This window comes from Wasmannia auropunctata, unplaced genomic scaffold, assembly GCF_000956235.1.
Source record: "Wasmannia auropunctata unplaced genomic scaffold, wasmannia.A_1.0 LD335939.1, whole genome shotgun sequence".
Lineage (NCBI taxonomy): Eukaryota > Metazoa > Arthropoda > Insecta > Hymenoptera > Formicidae > Wasmannia > Wasmannia auropunctata.
In genome coordinates, this window is record NW_012026951.1 from 152045 (window position 1) to 174051 (window position 22007).

General features: G+C 42.4%; 1 protein-coding gene across 1 annotated transcript in view; it reads right to left on the reverse strand.

Annotated features, from left to right (window-relative positions):
- The window catches only part of LOC105455105 (agrin-like), a 143309-nt gene that overhangs the window by 29971 nt on the left and 91331 nt on the right, over positions 1–22007 (reverse strand). The window contains exon 3 of the mRNA XM_011698162.1: positions 5642–5878. Coding sequence (XP_011696464.1) covers positions 5642–5878 — 237 coding nt within the window. The remainder of the gene's footprint in view (positions 1–5641; positions 5879–22007) is intronic.

The window sequence follows — 22007 nt, forward strand, 5'->3', positions numbered from 1 at the left end:
CAACGTATCGCATAAGCTATAACAACGTATATATATTATAACCTTCTAAAGCTAAAATCTCGTCGAGGTTTTTCGTTTTCTTCGCGCGGCGAAGACCGCGCGGAAAACATCCGGAAACCCCTTCTTTTCGCCCACCTCCCCCGCGACTCCGGAAACTACGGGAAGCTATACGACGAGGCGCGGTTTGACATTACGCGGGCGTAAGGTATAAGGGTATTATGTCTGGGGAGCAATGACTGGGTTTATGTTAACGGCACCTCCGCGGTGCTTCCGGCTTGATGTACGGCTCCGTCTTTGGCGCAGCCGCCTCCGACCTATCCACGTTCATGCTTCGTCTCCGTGTAAGCCTTTTCCGTGAATGTTTCTCTCTCTCTCTCTCTCTCTCTCTCTCTCTCTCTTTCTCTTTGCGCCACTTAGGCCCCAAACGCGTAAACATGAGCGCGTAAGAGCACGAGACGCAATTTACGGGGTTGCGGACGACGTAAAATTTCGGTTGAATTCGAGCGGCGGCGCGAACCGGACAAATTGCCGCCTGCTTGTGTAAAGATAAGTTTTTTACGAGCGCGTCAAAGCGGCCAGAAAGTAGCGGCTGCCTCGAATACCTGTTTTTCATGAGACGATATTGCGGTTGATGGTAACTACCGTCGAAGCACGAGAGCATTAATCTTTGAAATTCAAAGTGTTGCGATCTCCACACTGAATATCGAATCCTCTTATGCAATTTTCTTAATGTTTCGTTGACTATAAATGTGCGCCTGTTTTTAATTAAGACGATATTTACGACCGCTTTCGCATTGGAAATTACAGTCCTTCGCAGTTTCTTTCAGAACTGCGTTCGCAATATTCATTTCCAGCGACTCTGTTCGGTCGATAGCGATAATACGACAGGATTGATTAATATCTAATTCACAGCAATGGTATTTCCGGGCCGACTAACCGGCGGTAACTGGAGCTCGTTAGCGGGACTCTGAATAATGAGCGCAATACTCACTTCCCTCTCTCGGCCCCCTTCCCCTGTAATCGAACTCGCGCGAATCCTGCTGCAGTCGAGTACCAAGCCTGTTTGTCACCACCAGTTTTTAACGACGGCGACGTCCCGTTCTTGCCGCCTCTATCCAGCTGCGGCGCAATCTCGCTATCGACACTTACACGATCATCGATAACCGATCGCGTCCGTTACTTACGTCCGCTCGTACTTTCTTGCCAACTCGCGCGCTCTCAGCCTTCGGCGCGAGAGATCCCGTTTCTAGCGGGAGGATGGGTCGCTTCCTCCTTTTTTTTTCACCGATTTGGAGGCTCGACGTACAAAACGCGTTCGTTTCCTCGGCTGCAGGGAATCGTTTCCTTGGGAACCTGACACCGTCGAAATTTCCGGCTCGTTGAGCTCCATTTGCAAGAGGTCCCACGAATAAACACATTTGCTTGTTGGTTTGTCTCGGGTTTACACCACACGCGCGTTCCCCTTCCCACCCTCGTCGTCTTTTCGCCCACGTACAAGGGCGAGCGCGCGGTGTCTCGGCACGGCTCAGCCCGGCTCGGCAAGTGTGAGAATTTAGTTGAATCCATTTCCCGAGGTGCCACGCCTCGGGAATCCGACGTTCCTTCATGGCCGGCTCTACCTTTTCTTCGACCCTTATTTCGGCACGTTCGAGCGTGAAGAAAATAGCGCGCGCGTCTTTCTTTTTCTCGGAGGCTGGGTATGCGTGACGGGAGCGACTTGCGGGCGGTGTGTCTTACGAAAGCGGAAGGAATGAACGTAGCGAGCTGGATAGAGATGATAGAGACGCCCCTTCCTTTTACGACGTATGCTGGGAGAAAAGCTCGTTCGTCGAAGACGAACGAAGGCACGAGCAAGTTGAGAAAATATCTCCAGGAGAAAGCAAAATAAAAATTTAATCAATATACGTTGCTATTACCGATGAGTATGATATACGAGACGGTACTAAAACATATTGTGGCTATGTTCGACAATAAAAAACAAATAATCGAAATAAACCAGTAGAGAACCGTAGAAATAATATAACTCTGCAGATGTCGTTTATGCAAAAAGAGCTTTTGATTTGTTCGCATGATCCGACAGATTTGCGATTTTTTTCTTTACAATTGATATTTGATTTTATTTTCTTCAAATTTTTTTTTTAAGTCAGGATTTTCAAGAAATACTTCAGTGCCCCGTAACTGTTCACTATCACCCACATATTATATTTGCGATATTAATAAAAGTAGCTTAATAAGGAATCGATAATTACGACGGGCTTTACGTTGCTGCTACTGAAGCAGGTTTTCACCCTTCTTGCACACAGTTTCAGACACGGGGGGGGGGGGAGGGGGAAGAGGAGGCTCGATCTCGCCTACTCTTTTTCCACGTTCCGTTTCACCATCCAATCACGACCGCAAAATAGTAGCTGCGCCAGCGAACGAGGAAGGAAGCCTCGAAGGAAGCCGAAAAGTCTCGAAACTTTCGGGAGTTAATTTGATTTATCGTACCGTCACTTCAGATTCATGCCTCGAGCCACCTCTTCATCTAGAACGACGAGATGTCGAAGAAAGGGAAGGGGGAGAGAATGAGAGAGAGAGAGAGAGAGAGAGGGGGGGAGAGAATCGCGAGAAATTCGCGAATGAAGGATTTTGCGAGGCGAGGTGGCACTTTACGAGGAGAATTTATTATTGATTCCGGCGTTTAAAAGGGTCGCAACTGGCGCCGATTGATAAAAGGGCAACCCCATTGTTGTACTATAGGCTTTCCACCCAACGAGAAAGAGAGACAGAGAGAACCGACTGAGGTCTTTTCTCCCCCTTTCTTCTCGTCGTCTTACCTTCCACCTCCGTCATTCGCCTTCGACCATTCCTAGCCGGATATTGCGTTTCATTGTTCCTGGTATAATACGACGGCAGAAACAGTGGAACGAAAGGAAAGCGACGTTCATCTTTGTAAACTTCCGGCGCGCAATCCGCACCCCTTTCGATTTCTCCGTAACTCTCGTCGCCTTTACGTCTCTATTACACTTCCTTTTACCGTGTATACGTCGCGGGCCGTTATTATGCTCCACGATCGCATCGTACGGCGAGCGTCGCGGATTTACTTCGCGTATGGCTACAAAGATTATTATTTTCAAGTATCGCTCTCTCTTCACATGCTCGTAGAATTTACGATGCTCTACTGCGTGCGATTCTAACATGAGATATCTACACTTTCAACTACACACACACACACCACACACACACACACGCTCTCTCTCTCTCTCTCTCTCTCTCTCTCTCTCTCTCTCTCTCTCTCTCTCTAATGCTTTTGTAAAAAAACTGTGCATTCTCCCTTCTACATTTCTTTCAAAGTTCATCCATAATTTTCACGCGTTAAAATTGCAGTTTATACATGTAATGTTGAACCGTTAATTACATTTAATTAGTTATTTCCATCATGTAAACTTTAAAAAATTACCTTTTTAGAAAAAGGTAAAAAAGAGTAAAAAAAAAGCTAAGTTTGCGTGAAAAAACTGTTACATAAAGTTATGGTTATATAAAACAATTTTTTAACACATCAAAAAGTTTAAAAATAATATTGCTAGATAATTTCACAAATATTTTAAGAGTATTTTGTGCTATAAAAATATATTTGAAAAACGTTGAAAAACAGAAAATAATTGTATTAGCCACTTATTTTTGTCACCTGGGTTATATATTTGACTTTCTAGACAAAATTAAATTATTTAATTTACTCATTGTCAGTTGTAGCTGAATATCAGTATAGCAGCTCAATTGTACACAGATACACGTACTTCAACAAAAATCGTTCTTTCCATGTAATTTTTAATGTTCGCTGTAGAATCGATTTTGCCCCTAAAGCGGAGCTTATACGATACGAACTCGCATCAGTTCTGTGTTCTACATGTTCTCATTATTATCAAATATATGTAGTTGAAAATTCTCTATTTTATAGCCCTTTACGTTTATACATCCCTAACGGTTATTCCTAAGCAGTGCAGATTGGAATCATTCGACGACATATTTAACTAGCTCATTAACCAGCGGCTACGATTACCGTAAGCGTTACTGCTGTCTACCGCGCCGGGTTACGCAGTGCTATCGAAGAAGAACCGGTGCGAAAGAGCGAAGGGGGAACGGGCAAGGATGGACTTACCTAATCCTAAGCAAACACGGCCTACTCCCGGTAGCTACCTGTCTGATCAAACATTTGTCTTTACTACTCGGTTGATTAAACGCCTGCCGAGTTTGTACTGCTTCCGTTGGTGGGGAGAAGGAAAGCGCGGGAGAGCGAAGGATTAGATGAGGGGGAACTCTCTCTCATTCGTGGGCGTGTGTACGACTATCTGTGGACACGAACGGTGACAGCTGTGTGGAGTATAGCGCATTAAAGGATGGGCGTATGTATAGGATGCCTTAGATTGCATATAGCTCCTTCAGGAAGAAACGGCGATAATTTTATCGTTAATCTCGCCAATATTTAAAAACTTCACATTTGACATCGGTAGAATGAATTTTAAATGAGTACGACTCTTAATATAGCGCAATTTTATTCTTCTTATTAATTTCGTAAGAAAACTTTACCTGATTCGCATCATGCTAAGCATTAAATATTAAAAAAGATAAAAAGATAGCTTTCTCTTATCAAATTTTACTTAATATTGGATTTATTTAAATTATTATAGAGAGGATCAACTCCGGTTTTGGCAAATAATTCTAATAAGAGAGCATAGAATTTTTGAGACGTTCTGTACAGCAGATTCTGTGAGAATGCTGTGGATAAATGGAGTGATGTAGACGTTGGTAGTTAAGAAACAGTTAGGGATGGTTGATCGGGAGGGTGTCTCTTTGTCGCTTGACAAATCGCTTTTAGCCGAAATACACAAATAATTGTAACACGAAATACAGAAAAGTAGAAATAATAGCGCTTTAAGTACATCTGTTTACATCACCGAATTGTTTGGGACGTAGTACACTTGTTGGCAACGAATAATAAAATGTGAATGATTGGAAAACGGTAACTCGTTTCAAAAATATCCAACAAAAACTTGTAATACAATATGGAACCAATGGCGCGTAATTCTTGATTTAAAATACAAAATCAATTTTATCGCAAAATAAATTAAAATTGCATTAATATTTAACTTGTATTATGTATATAAAAAAAGTTCAATAATCTTTTACTTTAATAGAAATACATCAATCAAATCATTTACTTCATTTATTTATTTTGCAAAAACATTAATCTTTTAATTTATTTTGATTTAACAACAATTAATTATTAATCTCAATCAATCCAAGCAAAACCAAGTATGCTATAACTATATATGTTAATAAATATATTTTATTTATTCATTTATTTCAATTTATACATATTTAATGCCAATTTGTCTAATATATGTTAAGTTGTATTATATATTATATAATAATTTATAAAACTGATATGAGAGATGAAAATTTATGCTTCGTAAATTAGCCTTTAAAAATAAAAATATGATGTCTTTTCTAATCTATTTTTGTTAAATTGCCGAAATTGGATTGCGATAGTAATAGAATTTATATCACAAATGAATTTTGTGACACCGTATTATTTCTTAAGACGCTGAATCCGCTTACTCAAGACATTCGTCTGGTCTACATTCGCTATAGAAGCACTTACCGCATTTGCCACGAAATGCCACGGTGATGTTAGCACCTTTCTCACAAGCGGCTCGATTTAGGTCGCACAGCGTCGGATAGTCGACCCCGTCCGTGCCGCAGACAGGTCCCGATCCCTCGTGATCCCCCAAATTTGGGCAGGATTCCAAGCATTGGCAGCTCGCCTCCTTGCCGTCCCTGCTTCGTACACACTGTGAGCCTTGCGAGCAGTTCAGCTTGTCGCAGGGATCCTTGATTTCTGCAAAAAAAAAAACATCGACGTCTGGCGTCAGTTAACGTTGTGATTTACGTTATTTGATAGCACTTGAAGACAATTATTTTTTGCGAATCCTTTTTTAAATAATTTAATTAATAATTACTCATTCGATGATTTCTAAATATAATATCATTATCAAATACATTATTTATATACTTATTCAAATAATCGACATATTATATGTTTTAGAATGATTTATAATATGATACATAATTTTTTTCAAAAACAAATATTATGTTGTAATATTTTTCTCAATTTCTTACAAAAAAATCGGCATATAAATAATCGATCAGACAGAGTAACTATCAATTATATGCACATTTCATCAAAGTGAAAATAGATCGGGCCTGCAATGTGCAAGACACATATCTCTTCTGGTCTGTTTGATAATGCGCGTGCACTGGAAACAATTGGAATTGGTAACAGCGTGATAATCCGTTGACGAGAGCAATTCGACGTTACGGTCAATCCCGCGTTGACGGAGGCTGCTGAACAGCTTCGATTTCGCGAAGTAACGAGATGAAGGCCAATGACGGATAGGATCAACGGCGTTTCATCGAGTGTATGTTTGTCGAGAACAATCACATGGCGATACGCAGAATTTAATGTTCTCATATTTGCAGATTGGAATTGGCGCATTCTCCCCCCCCCTCCCCTCCCCCACACCCTCCAGTTTACGACGGAAATGCCAAGCGGCATGTAATTCTTCGACCCGCATTGCTTCCCTGCCGGAATGCCGCGGAGTTGCGAACATTCGCGTCATGTCTATCCGCAAACTGTCTGTATGTGTCTCTTCGAAATTTGATTTAGTTCAAAACATACCAGAGAGCGGCTTGTAAATATTTCAATCTTCGAATTCTACCTCAAAGTATTTACTTATTCATACATTCTCCGAGGACCTTTTTAAAGTCCGCTTTAAGCGATATCTATAATTCAGGTCAGATTTCAGAATAAAATTCTATAATAGAATATAATTTTATAATTTTGCTTTCCAGGTGTTTTGAGATGTATATACATATTTCAATATATGAATTTTTTTACGTGTAATATTCTGATTCTTCAAATGTTATTATACACCATAAAGTTATAAATAGAATTCTATCCTGAATTTCGACATGAATTATAGAGATGGCCTAAAGAGGATTTTATAACACATTATTCTTCCTTTGTTTTTCCCTATATAATAATCCTGATATAATTCTCTGCAGCGATTCGTGAAAAATGTACAGCATACCATATCCCGTGTCACTTGTTCTGTACTCGCACCTGATCCCCAATTATTTTTAATCGTTTATTTATAATACTCGTCTTTTATTATAATCAGGTGTTGACACGACGTGTTGGCTTTTCCATTCAAACGATACTAAAACGCAACGATTCGTTTTCCAGCGGCGGCGTATACATACGTGAAAAATTCACCGTATTTCCGCGGAGTTTAATCAATGATATTTTTTCCGTAACGCGAGCTCGCACTACCACCGCCGCCGCCGCTGCCGCCGCCGCCGAAATGTAATTGCAGGCCGTAAACACGCCGGGCGCGCGTGTACGTACTATACGTTACGGGCCGTAACGCGCCGTGAAATTAAATCCGCGCGATTCGCGATGAATAAACTATCGCCCGCTGGGATTCATTCGCGACGGAATTTACGCGCCGCCGCGTTTTTGGCGGCGGCGGGAAAAAAGAAGAGCGGGCGCGCGTGTCCCGGACCGAGCATCGCCGCGGCTCGGCTGTGCCGGATCATTAATCCCTAAGGGCCGACTTGAAAGTGTATATATCTGCGTGTGTATGTATGCGTACGCGTGTGTGCGGTAGGAGGGTTGTTTGTGCTCCGTTAAAATTTTATCGCGCGTGCATGAGAGAAATTTGCGGCCCCCAACTGAATATTTCCGTAGATGGGCGTCGTAACCGGTGAGATATATTTCTCAAGGAAAGTGGACGTGATAGTTTACACTCGGTTACTGCATGAATCATTGGCACAGCGTGACACGGACACGCGAGAACTTTTGCGGTGCGTCCCGGATGTCTTTGTCGATAGTAGGAAGTCGAATTTCATGTATTCTTTAAGAAAAAAAAAATCGTTTTGTTCTCGAAGGTATTAAATAACTGACTTTAAAGTCCTCTTTTCTAGATTTAGACTTTGTGTTGAAATTCAGAATTAGATTCTACTAATAAATTTATATTCTGTGTAAAATAATGAAAAATATCTAAAAAAAATACGCACTTGTTACATATTTATTAAAATAAACGTACGCATAAAAAATATGTCGAATAATAAAATTATAAATAAAATTTTGTTTTAAAATCTGATGCGAATTGTAGAACATTTTTAATTTTCGTTGTGTTAATTACAACTTTTTAAAGTGATAACGTTTGATATAAAATGATTTTTAGCATGTAAAAATTAATCACGAGCTTTTTTTATGCCACATACACATATTATACTCTTCTATTTTCGAATTCAATTAAGAAAAGCGTGCCAACGTCCGTTGCAAAAATGACTTGCAGCGACTTTGCTTGCTCATTAATTTGTGGAATAATGTGTAAATGTGTGCGTTGGAACTCGCTGAAAGTTTTAATACTTTCATGCGATATAATTCAATCCCCCATAGGATTGCCGCGCAACATCCCAAAATGCCGTAGACGACGACGAGAATAGGAGATAAAAGGAGATGATCGTTGTTGCCCATTCCGGAATACCTTTCGGGAAGACGTAGCAGCAGTGGGACACCGTTAACTCGGTGCACACTATCAGCAGTAGGGCGTACGTTAACATTGTACGCGATCGTCGGCCGCTTCCTCCGCAAATCAAATCCGCCATCCGACGGCCCATCGCCGTCTCCTCCGCCGTCGTCGCCGTCGCCGCCGTTCGCGACGCGCGATCACTCATTCCGATCCTTCGAGTATCCGCCCTTTGCTCCCTCTTTCCGCGTCCCGGGGGAAAAAAAAGTAAGGAAAAAAAAGAACCCGAAACTGCCGCCGCTGTCGCCGATCGTGGGATCTGCGCGTTCGAGGGTGGTGGTATACCGTGGGGATTATCTTGCGAACAAACGCATGCACGGCGGTAACAAAGCAAATGCGGAAATAGAAGCGATGAGTATATCTAACGCTATATATCTACGGGCCAGTAGCGGTGTCAATTAGGAACGGTAATTGGAAATTCAAGCCGCCTAAGCGTTCGTGCGTCGAAGGATGCGAGCGTGGATGCACGGTAAAGGCGCTACGCGGAATGTTAACGAGGAGCTAATGACTCCTATTATCTTCGTCCACTATATCGTTCGACTATCGTCGCTCCATTGTCCTCTCTATAAATACGTTGCGCGCTCCAAATCGATGCGTTAGATCAATCTATCGTATAGCGGAATTTCCGAACGTATTTAAAAATTAATACGGACGGCAGGGTATTGTATACGATATTTTTTGTTATGCAACCAGCATATGACAATCCAAGCGCAAATAATTAACAGCTGATACAGAGTGCATTTACAGTTCATTGTCGGTCAATTTTATACGACAAATGACTTTTTTTCGATACACGATTTGCTGTGTAAACTGAGCAATTCAATTCCGTTATCTATATTTAATTCTCCTCGGTTTTGTGCGTGTTCCCGAGTGGAGAACTCGCTTGTGTTTTGTTTCTCTCTCTCTCTTCTCCATCTCCTCTTCACCTTCTTCCTAATCAGTGATAGCGATGCAAAGCGCCGGAACGTTATTACGCGGCGTCGAAAGCCAGTAGCTGAGCCGGATGATTGATCGCGGCCTCGTTTGCATTCAATAACTCCCCGTCGGTGTATTTTCGATTTGGCATTCACCGCAACCCGATTATCGTCGTTAATGCATTTAATTCGCCGGTCAGTCGTCGCGCCGAGCGGTGCATTATTAATTATCGGTATGACAAACGCAATTAGCGGTCGCGTATCTCGCGCGTGTAACATCGTCCATCCGTCTGTTTGTCGTCGCGACTCGACTTGTCTCTGATACTCCCTCACGATTCTCCCGTTTTCTAACTTAGCTTCGCGTATGTGGCGGATAGAGGCGAAATTTTACGTTGTATCGCGGAATATACATATAAACTAATAGGACGGTAGTTGCGGCAGCAGCAGAAGGTTCGTTATCTAAAGCGAGCTCTCTAAAAATACACAAAATGTATGTACAGACAGCAAACAACTGTAATGAGTGAGAAACGTGCACGAACAATGAACTATAACGGGCATAGTCATTTAAAGCAATATTGTTACATCCATTTGAAGCAGTGAACATTAAGTCTAATAACAGGAAGCGCTTAGCGTAAACATTTACCGTAGGAATTTCTAAATTGACCTTATTCTTACGGCCTAGGGCTCGCGTGAGGTAATTCGAGACTATATTCTCAGATCATCGACGGAAAAAGAGAAACAAAACTATAATATTCCATAAGTGGTATTTTTATAAAAATTCGTTTATACAGTTTTATAAAATTTTTACTTGAAGGATCGAAGGCAAAGCATTTCGAAATATTAGGTCGATCTTTGTTTCGTTGGAAGAACAGAATTGAAAAGACTTCGATATTCCACGCGAACAGAAAGAATTAAAAATAATGATGAAGACATAAAGTTGCGGGGAAAAAAGAGAGCGAGAAAAAACTTCCAAATATTCTAATGACCGCGTCGCTTCCGGGACAGATATTGGAACGGACGCAGCAAAATTAGATCTGGATTTAAATTGCAAGGTGAAGTTAATGAGGCAACTCGACTGAGAAATGGATGTTGAAGTTACTGGAGTTTGGAAACTGAGCGGATCCGTAGAAGTTCGACCGGAAGTTGAAGTTTTTACAGACCCCATGAAGGTAAGGTCCCGGATGCCCTTAACGACGGTCAAATGTTCATTAAAGGCCACGTGAATAAATGAGAAAACGCTAGTGTTCTCGTCGATGGATCCGTGTATACGTGTAATTTTTCATATAATTAGCGCCGCCAATTATATGTACCTTTAAATTTGTTTTTTTTTCTCCCTGTTGTGCACGGCTATCGTATTTCGTTTGGATAATTGACGAGAAGCATATCCTCGCGATATCGAAATAGCGTCAATGATAATTGTTATACGAGCATTGCACTCGATTAAAATACACCGGTTATCGGATACAAACGTATGGGTTGAATTAATTGAACGTGAAGCGCTTTATTCTGCATCTGTATTGATTGCAGTTTTTCGTTTAAAGTGTCGATCTCGTAAAGTAAGCATCTCGGACGTCATTCAAACGGAACGCCTAGATAAAATGGTTTCAGTTTGCAACGTCAGAGTCTCGGATATCGTTTAAATAACGCGGATAAAATTGTTTTATTTTGTCATGCTGAAACCTGCCGATGTTTCACACGTTTTTTTTCATAAATTTCCGCTCTTTTTGCAGCAGACTTTTCATAAATGACGTGTCAGTTATTTATTCTCGTTATACAACTGTTGAAATTGAGAACGTAATAATATTTTATATATTCGCCATATTTTTAATCTCTTGGCAACTTAAAAAATAATCCTTTAACAAAATCGTTCTAAAAGAATTAATATTAATTACCGTTCTAGATAGAATTTGAATAATTACGTTTTCCACGAATCTCTCTGACAAGCGCATCAATCTATAATTTTAACAGAACCCGGGGATTTTGCAATCGCCGCCGATTAATGACGGAAATTAATACACCCGATAGGAAAGTGCCATTAATGATCTCTTTTCGTCCCGTTTCCGGTTATCGGCGATGAAATAATTATCCGGTCCGTGTTTCGACGAGAGAGCGAGCGAGTCCACTGAAAATCCGCAGGGTTCAAATCCCGAGCATGTGGCAGGCCGGATGAACGTTGTTTCGCACTGCAGTGGGATTGAATGGTCAATTCAACGAGGGAAAAGTACATTTTGTCGTGACCAACAATTGCCTAATTTGAACGAGAATTCCATTGCCGGGACAATGCGCATGCATACCGTGGAAGAACCGGTCTCTCATCCCCCGATCTCTCAATTCCCCCCGCGTCCCCTTCACCGGGCACTTCGGTCCCTTCGGACGGCGCGTCGACGTAATATCGTAATTAATAATCCATTCTAGTTGGTTTTTGCCGGTGCACATGACCGTCGCAGCTCGCCGTTACCGCTTACGGGTAATTTATTACCGCAGACCACCTGCGTGGCGTTACTCCTGTACACAGGCTGCGTTTTTTTTTCCGTTGACGATTACTTCAATTTCAACGCTTCCGTCTGAATATTGATTTTTGCAGCAATTCTCGTTTAATTAAGCGCATGATATTATCTTTTAACTAATAATTATATGCAATAAAGACCTATTTAACATAGGAATTTATAGATTTATTATTAGATTATTATAAACATTTATTTATTAATATTAATAAAAATCTAATATATTTAATAACAATCTGAGGATGAATTATTTTATCATATTATTTAAAAATAAAAAACGCTTTATTAAGAGATACTAAACGAGGTATAATGAAAAATATTACGCTAGTTGCAAATAATATATTTTTTATTAATGAGCGTAACGTATACAATTATTGAAAAATTGATCAAAGAATTTTTTAAAAGTTTATTAAGTTTAAAAAATATAATATTAATATTCTTTTAATAAGTAATATACAAATTCTGAAAAATTTATTTTTCTGTCTGCTTTCGTTTTCCATCTTTTAAATGATGTAAACTATTTATATTAATAACAGAAAAAAAACAGGCAAACAAAAACAAATTTTTATTAATTTGTATATTGTCAAAATAATATTAATAATATATTTTTAAACTGCAACAAACTAAAAAATTTCTTGTGGTCTTCAAAGAGCTTGATCAATTTCATGAGTCGCTGTTGCTTCCTAAGGATCAGCACCGGTCCTCAAAGTCGCATTTCGAAAGCATCAAGTCGTTTCGCGTGAGTCAATTTCGAGAACCATAACGACAAACGTCACGTCGAGCTATAACGCTCATGGCCATCAGAGTGGCGTGGCACCGCTCGTTTCACGCAAGAGCGCTCGCGCCGTCTAAAAGGGGCACATGGGTGTGTAACAGCACGGGGATGGGATGCTGTTGGGCGCGTCTAGGGTGCAATTCGACGCAATTGCCAATTAGTGGCTCATTACCGAAACGTATGACGGCAACAGAGGGATAGAATAGATCAGATGGCGGAATCGTAGGCGCCGGATAGTTACGGTAGTCTTGCTGACCGGGTAGGGCCTGATAATGGGATTGGTGCTCTGGAGGTGTACCAGGCTGCCTGCGTGTACCAGGTCCGATCGTGCTGAATGAGCCTCATTAGGCAAACTTTGAGGACCGACCGGGCTATTGACGGGTCAGGAAATGGAGGAATGGATGTCGACGCGAATTGACGAGGGCCAACGGCGACGTATAAGGACCGACTTCGAATCAGGATCTGTCGAGTGGATCGGCCGATCTGAAACAGGACCCATTAATTTCCACTTACGCGCTCGCAGGTGCTTGTTCGTGTCAGGTGTCGCCCGACAGCTCGAACGCTGCTGAATTTCGCAACCGCTGTTTACAGACGGCCGTTTCATGCCCGAGTTGCGATTTTACGGAAATAGGCTCCGGCTCTGATCTCTGGTGCGCCAAGTAAAAGTGTCTTCTACGCCGGGGAACTCGCTCTCGACGCTCGATAACGATCGCAAATAAAACTGGAAAGCCTCCTGTGCGCGCGCGCACACGCGGTTTAAATAAATATCAGGCGGGAACACGTTTCCGTCATTAACGGAGTTTCAGTGGAAATCCAGACATCATGTCACGATTGTACGCGGACTTAATGTAATTTTACCGACACGGAGAATGGACGGAAAGGAATCAGAACTTCGGAATTACGTTTGTTGAGCGAAAAGATCAAAGGGATGCCATACACATCGAAATCTTCGATAAGACATAACGCTGAAATTATATGGGAGCGTTGTTTCGATTTTCGCATGATGGACTGTTTTCGCTCGTGCTTTTACAATGCCTGAAACAACATTCGGTGTTTGCGAAATCGAAGTGCAACCTCGAAATGCTATCTCAAAATAGAACACGAGACCAAAAAACATGAGGGGTTATGCATTGTAAATAAAACTAAGTACAAATATATATAATATACAAATGTGCTGAGATAAGCTAACAGCGAGGAATATACAAATCGAATTTTGTATCAGCAATTCTTTTTAATTTCGCACACAATTATTCTTAAATGTTTTATTTTCCTTCGTCATTTTTACTCTCATGAAACAAATTATTCGTTGTATTTTTATTATTAATTACAATAGTAATTAATTTGTTAATTAACAGAGAAATATTGTTATGCGTAGACATATCATTTTCTATCACATTGCCTTAATTGTCTGAACTTTTCGAAGTCGTTATCGAGGATCAAAGTGCTAATCAATACCCCGCCTCACTTAACGAAGACGACGGACTTTGTTCGTCTGAATTGACGCTCCCGGTGTTCGATTTGTCTTGGGTCAGTCGAACATCGTCGAGAAACGAGGAGGAGAGCAGGATTGCCCTGCGAGTGGATGCGAGGGACATTAAAAGCGCAATTATCACGGGCTTAATTACAGAACGCTTGTTACATCAGCTGCTTTTCCCCGGGCTCGTTCCTACTCTATTCATTCTTTTGACGCGGAATCCTCTTTCACGAACTATTTGCCGCGCGCACGATGATAATCCTCCCTGTTTAAGTCAATTCATCTGTGAAATAAAACGTAAAAGAGATTTGTTTTGCGACTCGCACGTGGGGGATTAAATACGTTTTCTTTCAATCGTCTTACAGTCTTATCGCGGAGATCAGCGTTGTGTATACCGCTGCATAAGCTGCGCGATAATTAATCCTCCTGAGAGGTTTGGGTTTCCGCTTCCGCGAGTACCGCGGGAGTAAATTGATACCGATGTTCAAAGATCGAAGTTTAATGATGAGCTGTAACAACGATGAACTTTTACAATGCCGAGAAGAGAAACGGATACCTCCGGCAGCGCTTGGAAAAGGAATTATAAGCATACTCCGAGAGCACCGCGTAGATGCAATTACGTTTGCGGCGACGCAATTGCATTCGGCTAATTAAAAGGGGCGCGTGCACTGTGCATTGCGAGACCGTACAATTAGCGGCTGGATTGTCACATGTTCCGCTGACGTTAACCAATTTTTTACCGGCGCAGCGCGGCCGGTAAACGTGCTTGACCGGCGCGCGGCGCGGCTAATCCCGGGTCGCTTCGTCTCTCCCGCTTATCTCACCGCGGTCTGACCACACCGGTGGATAGTTCCACTTATCTCGCCCGGATCCCGCTTGCTCCGCTTTTATTCTGAGGACAGAGGTGCGCCGCCGGCGGCCAAGCATCGTCGTTATCGCGTATATCTAATCAACGTGTAACGACGATCCTCCCGGGCGCGTGACACGCGTGTTATCCATCCGGAGGATAAACGCCGGGAGGGTTGAACGGAGAGAGTAAACTCGAGCGCGCGCGGCTCGAGCACACTTGACGTACACGTTCGATGCGGCGATAAGCTGCGATTAATGCGTTATCTGATCCGTGCATACACACACACATACACACGAGCGTGTGGATCGCCGTCCCGTATCTCCGCGATTTTTAGATTGCGATCGCAACGAGGCGCGCCGTCCGCTTTATCCTCCATGCCGTGCAGCGATGGTTCCTTCTCGGAAGACAGGTGCTTCGCACCGCGGTGAGATCTGATTTCCCGAGTTTAAAGGAAGCCCAGCTTTCGGGGAGATAATTAATTAAACGTAACCTAACCGCCCGGCTATCAGCCCGTAATTTTATTTTAATTGCCGCATTCACTTAGATTGCGCAAAATTCACGTATTTTGATAAATTATTGGGCGGTTTAATGATTCATAAGCGATTTTTGATGTTAATTACTCCGTTAATTTGTATATTTATATATTTTACACGTATTTGTATTTCACATTTATACGCATAGATAAGGCAATAATTTGCAATATTAATATTTGAAGAATATAGTACGGCGTATGTTTACGTGCGTATATAGCGACGTATATTACATATATTACGGAAACAGCTTACTCTTTTAATACGTTTTGATTAATATCCCCCGCGCGCGATTTTATTTACTTGCGCAAAATTCACGTTTATTTACGTGACGTTTAATTGCAGAAAATCCGACGCAGAGGAACACCCGGGACGCGCGAGATCGCGCGACTTTTTAATTACAGGAAATTCGAAACGGTGCGCGTTATATTTATCCGCGATATTTTACGTCACGTAGCTGTTTGAATGCATTACACGGAGTATCGATTTCCGCTGCCTTTTTTTTCCGCGACGGACGTACTACTCCCCCCCTCCCCGCGTCAGAAATTAAAGTCACGTATCGCGCGAGCGTCCGTTAAACGCAAGTGGAAAGGTGAACGGCAACGATCGTTTTGCCACAAAGTACCGCTTTCTGCTCGTATCGTGCATATACATTTCTATTTCCTTTTAAAACTAATCATTATTATTATCTAATAATTCTTTAGCTATACTTTGACTTCAGCCATATACTTGTGTAATTACACATATTGAGTTAGCCGTGAAGAATTTTTTGAATTTTAAATTTGCATTAAGTAGTTAAATCGCGAAAAATATACTTATAAAAATAGATTTGAAAATAATTTTTTGTTGAATTATCAAAATAATTTGTTGGAATGTTAAAACTGATAAGTATTGCTATAAAATATTTTGATATTCTAGCAATCGCTTTGACTTTCGCACAAAATTATTTTGAATATTGAACAAAAATTATTTTCAGATCTGGATTCAGCAAAATTGTCCTTTCCGTGTGTTACTGATTACGACAATTCATACAAATAAAAAAAAAATATTAAAATTATTGGCTTTTGAAAATAACATTTGTAAAATTCAGATTAAAGACTCTAATTTACCCTCGAGTAGTAATCTGAAATACACAATTAAATTTTTTCTTTGTTTTCATAATTATCTATTCACGTAGAAAATTTTAGAAATTAATCGAAATAATATAGTAGCTTGCTTTAAAGTTTATGGAATTAAAATTTTATAAAAAAACAACTCTTTTGTCGACAAAAAAATATTTTTATCAAAATTATTGAAAAATTATAGGATTATAAAAAATATGCTTATACTAAATTTGAAATAATTCAATGAAAAGAATTAGCTTTATAGTTATTGGATTACAATTTTGAAAAAGTAGTTTTTAAAAAAATATTATCTCTTAACTTACTTAATAGATTTTTAATTGCAATATTTAATATAATAATGAATAATAAAACAATGTTTGCAGTACATATATAAATATAAATTTCCAGAAAATAATTTGCTTTTATAAAATTTTTACAATAGTCTAACTTCTTACGATACAAAGGGCTACATTTCTCGTTCCGAATTATTCCATGGTATATCCGAATCGGAACCGAAGATCGATCTCGAAGACTTTCTCGCAAGTGCAATTTCGTGTCTGCCTTCCATTCGTTTCACGACTGCGAGTCCCGATTGAATTACGCGAGTCGAAGTCGGGCAGTGTTTTGCTTATTTCACCGGTATTGTATATCGGGATAAGAGCACCCAGGGTCGCGCGTATAACATCGAGAGACGCGGTTATACCGGTAACTGCGTTTATTCGCGCGCAGGTGGTCGCCCGTTAATAGAACACGCGCCACGGCATTGTTGCTCTCGTTACATCGCGCGCCGCCAGCCTTTTTCCCCTCCTTCCGTCTCTCGTCGCGGAGGAGATTTTCCTCTCTCGGTAGACGAGACGCGTCCTTCTCGCGGAAGTGTATTTTCGAGGTCGTTAACTCTCGACCCCCGCGTGACCCTACCCCGCTCCTCACGGGAGCGACGCGGCGCGGCGCGCGTTGCACACGCTCGTAACGCGCGCGCGTCTCGTTGTTAAAAGGAAAGTCGTCCGTTCCATTACCGTCGCGATCGTTTTAAATCGTATCACTTAAGTCCGCTGGTTAACTCCCGACCGTTTCCCGAGGTTTATCGCTGCTTCCTCGATTTATCGCGCGCCCATTCGTCTCTCTCTCTCTCTCTCTCTCTCTCTCTCTCTCTCTCTCCTTTACGGCTTCCCCCCTTTAACGCGCCCGAAGAGTTTTCCGTGTTACGTCGCGGTCGAGTTTTACGCTCGGCTACATTACCCCCGTCCGACGCGGCAGCCGCGCTAGAGTGTGCTTCCAATTACGTAATTAACCCTTCCGCTCCGCCCGGCGCGGCCGTATGGTTACGCAGTAACAATATCCAGGGATTGTAGTTGCGAAACTCAGGCACGAAAATTTAAATGAATGAGTTAGGGACGGTTATATACTCAAATTAATGTTCTTCGTTCGAATCTCGGTCTAATTGTGAGAGTCACGTAGGAAACCAGGCAAAGCCCGGAAAAAAAATATTAGGAGAATATTGGAATTTTATTTTTCTCGCAAAATTGAGCTCGAACACCGACACTTTTGACGGCGCTTTAATGTCATACAGTTTGATCGCTATAGATACGAGCACTTTCATGTCACATAAATCGTGCGTTCGATTCCGCTTCACTTTTTCCCTACACAATATTTTTCAAATAACGCAGGCTGTTTATTTCTCATTTCGACGTCGCGCTAACGAATTCTCACAGTTATTTTTACGTTCGTGCGTTGTCGTGGTTGAGCGGAAGGAAGAAAAGGCGCGAGGAAGCCGCCCCCGTCGCGTCTCGCGGAGGGATGCAACGACGGGCGTGAGATGGAAGGTGCAGGGGAAAAACGTGGCTAAGGGGTCCTCCGACACCTCCGGGGAAATACTGGGAGCTCTCGTAAAAATAATGCGCGGCTCGTTTGTTGCGTCGGACAGTGATTCGTCCGGGCGAGGCCGGCGACCCGAGAAAATGGCGCAGGGGCCGCTGGGGGAGCGGGAACATTTTTCACCCGCGTACTTAGTATTCGTTACAACGGGAGAGAGGTCGTCTCGCTGGCACGAGTTTGCGCGGCGAGGGAACGCGCGGGGCGAGCGCGGGGGGTGGGTGAGTGAATGGGGAGGTGATTTCTCGCGCGAGGCGATGTCTGGCCGTGTACCGGACGTATCTTCCGGAAGAGGGCGGAAGATCCGCGCGCGTATCCCTCTCATCCCTCTCCCTATATCTCAGATTATTCTTAAAACTTTACGCGTGAGGATTGTAGTTATGAACTTGCACAATGAGCCGTGCCGTTGTCGAAATTCTCCACTTCCTTTTTCTCTTTCTGTACGTCCCGTAAAAGATACGGGCTGCGTTTTCCCGGCGTCTCGCACTTTGCGCATACATCCGAGCGAGCTACAATAAACATAATCACTGTAGTTGTTTTCGTTGAACGAGACACGTTACGCAGTTATACGACTTCCGAGTAACAACAATGCGCGAGAAGCAGCGCATCGTAACTCTTGGCCCGTTATTTTACGAGCCGCCCTTTGAACAGTCGGGGAATATCAAGATCTAACGGGCGCGCGCGGCCCGTGTTTTTACGCACGCGGTGATTAAAATGCAGCGAGGGAAAAACGAGGTGGAAATTCGACGGCTAATTAAAACGGTATTAAACGTAAAATAAAGGGCGGCGGGTGTATGCAGATTACAAAGGAGTCCCAACAAATTTTCAATTTCCGTTTCGCCTTTGCGAAGGGTAAATGAATGGTAAGCTCCGAGATACGCCGCGGGGCATCTTCCTATCCTAACGCGCGAGAATGAGCTACAAGGAGGCTTCGGGATCGTCGGGAATGCGGCGAGTTTTGCGCGCCTTTTACGGGATAATGATGACGCGGTGAAACACAGTTAAACGAGAAATGCTCCGCAATATGCGTGGAATCGATGAATCGTGGAAGCTACGCGAGACAGCTTTGTTCGACGCGACGCCATGATGTACGATGACATTGTTTCCGCGATGTATTTCACGTTCGCGTAAAAATGAAAAAAAAAAAAAAAAAAAAAAAAAACTTCATCCGGGAACTGACAGGACAGTTCTCGTGGATTGGATAGACACGCGGGCGGACTTATTCGCAGACGCGGCTGGATTGGCAATCTAACTACACTTAGGAACGCGTTCGAACAAGGCTCGAAGGGAGTCGTACAAAAGTTTTTTAACAGATTGGAGCGCGAGTGGGAGAACTTCGGAAACAAAGTAGACTGATTGCACACGAGATGTAACTACTCTCTTTGATTGCTGGGTAAGCTTTCGAACGGCGGAAAGAAAAGAGAGAACGGAAGACGGGGGCGTAAAAGGAAGAAGAAAGAATTAAAACGTTAACGTAAAAGTGGAAAGGGAGAAAGGGGGGGGGTGGGATTAAATATTCTTTTTAATAGTAATACAGCATTAGCCGTAAGAATATTAAGCTTAAGAAAAAACGCGCACCGGCATTTTTAATTATTACAGCCGGCTCAACGTGTCCGTGATTTTATCCGCAACGTCGGTCGTCCCAATACTAACTTGTTTGCACGTAGCTTCCGTACTTCCGCAATTAAAAAAATTGAGAAATTCAAGATCTAAAATCTCTTATCTCGAAAGTTATTCAATAAAGATAGCACAGTTTAAACAATAAACTACAAGCTGTTTTGAATTCTTCACGCGAGCTTACGAAGTGTAAGGAAAAAAATTATAGCTATTTTCATGGTTAAAAATTGAATTATTACGATATTGCCAGCAAACGAGATATAAATTCGAAGGGAAGGGTACAAAAGAGGGATCGGTCAAAAGCGCATTTTTCTTTGTGCGGAGCGGCAAACGCCACGCAAGCAACATTTTGTCTGGTAACATTTATCATAGAAATTGGCTTTGCAGATCCTTTTGATAGTCAGATATTTTCGATGAATGCAGAACTGAAAGCGAAGAGAAAATGATTACGCAGGGGCTTCGTCGGATCGAAGGGCACGAGTCCACGAGTGCGCGCGCGCGGGCGAGTGGAAGAGGAGAATCGGATGAGGTGTAGTCTGGCTGCGAGCGTGGAATGTAGCTACTTCGTTTTGATTACAAAGACACCGCCGGAGAAAGGTGGAAAGCGTAGACGAGGTCGAAAGAAGAGAAATCGGCACAAAGAGAAGACCCTCCATCACATTATGTATGGAACGCGATGCCTTAACGGGCGAATTGGAGATCTTTTACATATTTATTAAATACAAGATTTGTATGACAGTATGAATGTGTGCTCGATCAATTCCCTTCGACGTTTAACTGCTGATCGCGCGCTCACGTGGTTTCCCCAAAGAGACAACTATCGTAATCGCTCGTCGCTTAACGACAAGAGCTTAGAGTTAACTCTTTATCATAAAATCGATATTACGAGGCACGCAGGAACATTCGACTCAGCTTGTGCCGGTATGTAATGACAGAAATTACATACGCGAGTTGTTAAGCCAGGCAGCGAATGTGTAATTTATGAAAGCACGCGCGGGACGTTGGGTGGCGTGTCGTTAAAAACTAGTCGATACGTTTCCAGGAAGGGAAAAAAGAGAGAGAGAGAAAAAGAAAAAAAAACACTTGCGCGGTTGTAGAGAGCCCAGGATGGAAAGCGTGATTAGGTGCAGGGCTGCACCTACGGTGAAGGCTCGAGACGTTGGAGACGATGAATATTTAAGAGCGTTATTTTTATACAGGCGATAAGCCAAACGTGTACCGAGAGATGTCCTACCGAAAATATTTGAGGGTCGAAAATGCGGTGACGGAGATCACGAATTCGTCGTCGTCGTGTTGAATATCGCATCACCGCGAGGAGGTTAAGCGATGAGATTTTTAAATTTATCTCTCGCGGAATTTATAATTTTATAAACGCCAGCGGGGAGAGCGGGTCGCGCGCGCAATCCGCCGGAAAACCGGGCGTGTGCCTTTTAGCGAAACGATATTCCGCGGAGCTGTTGTAAATCTAGCGAGATCCAGCCGCATATTTTTAGCCGTTATCGCAGTACGTTATACGTACTGCTGCGCCGATTGCATCGAAATTTATCTCCCGCGGCTGTGATTAATAACGCCGCGGCCCGGTCGTGATATATCACGCATAATGATGTAATAACCGGTCTGCACTTTCCCGCGGTCCCGTGCTCTCCTTATCTGCGTCCCGGTATCTGCGGTATAAGCCTAATAATAATACCAAAAGAAACCGACGAAGGCGGTCACCGCTGATGGATGAAAA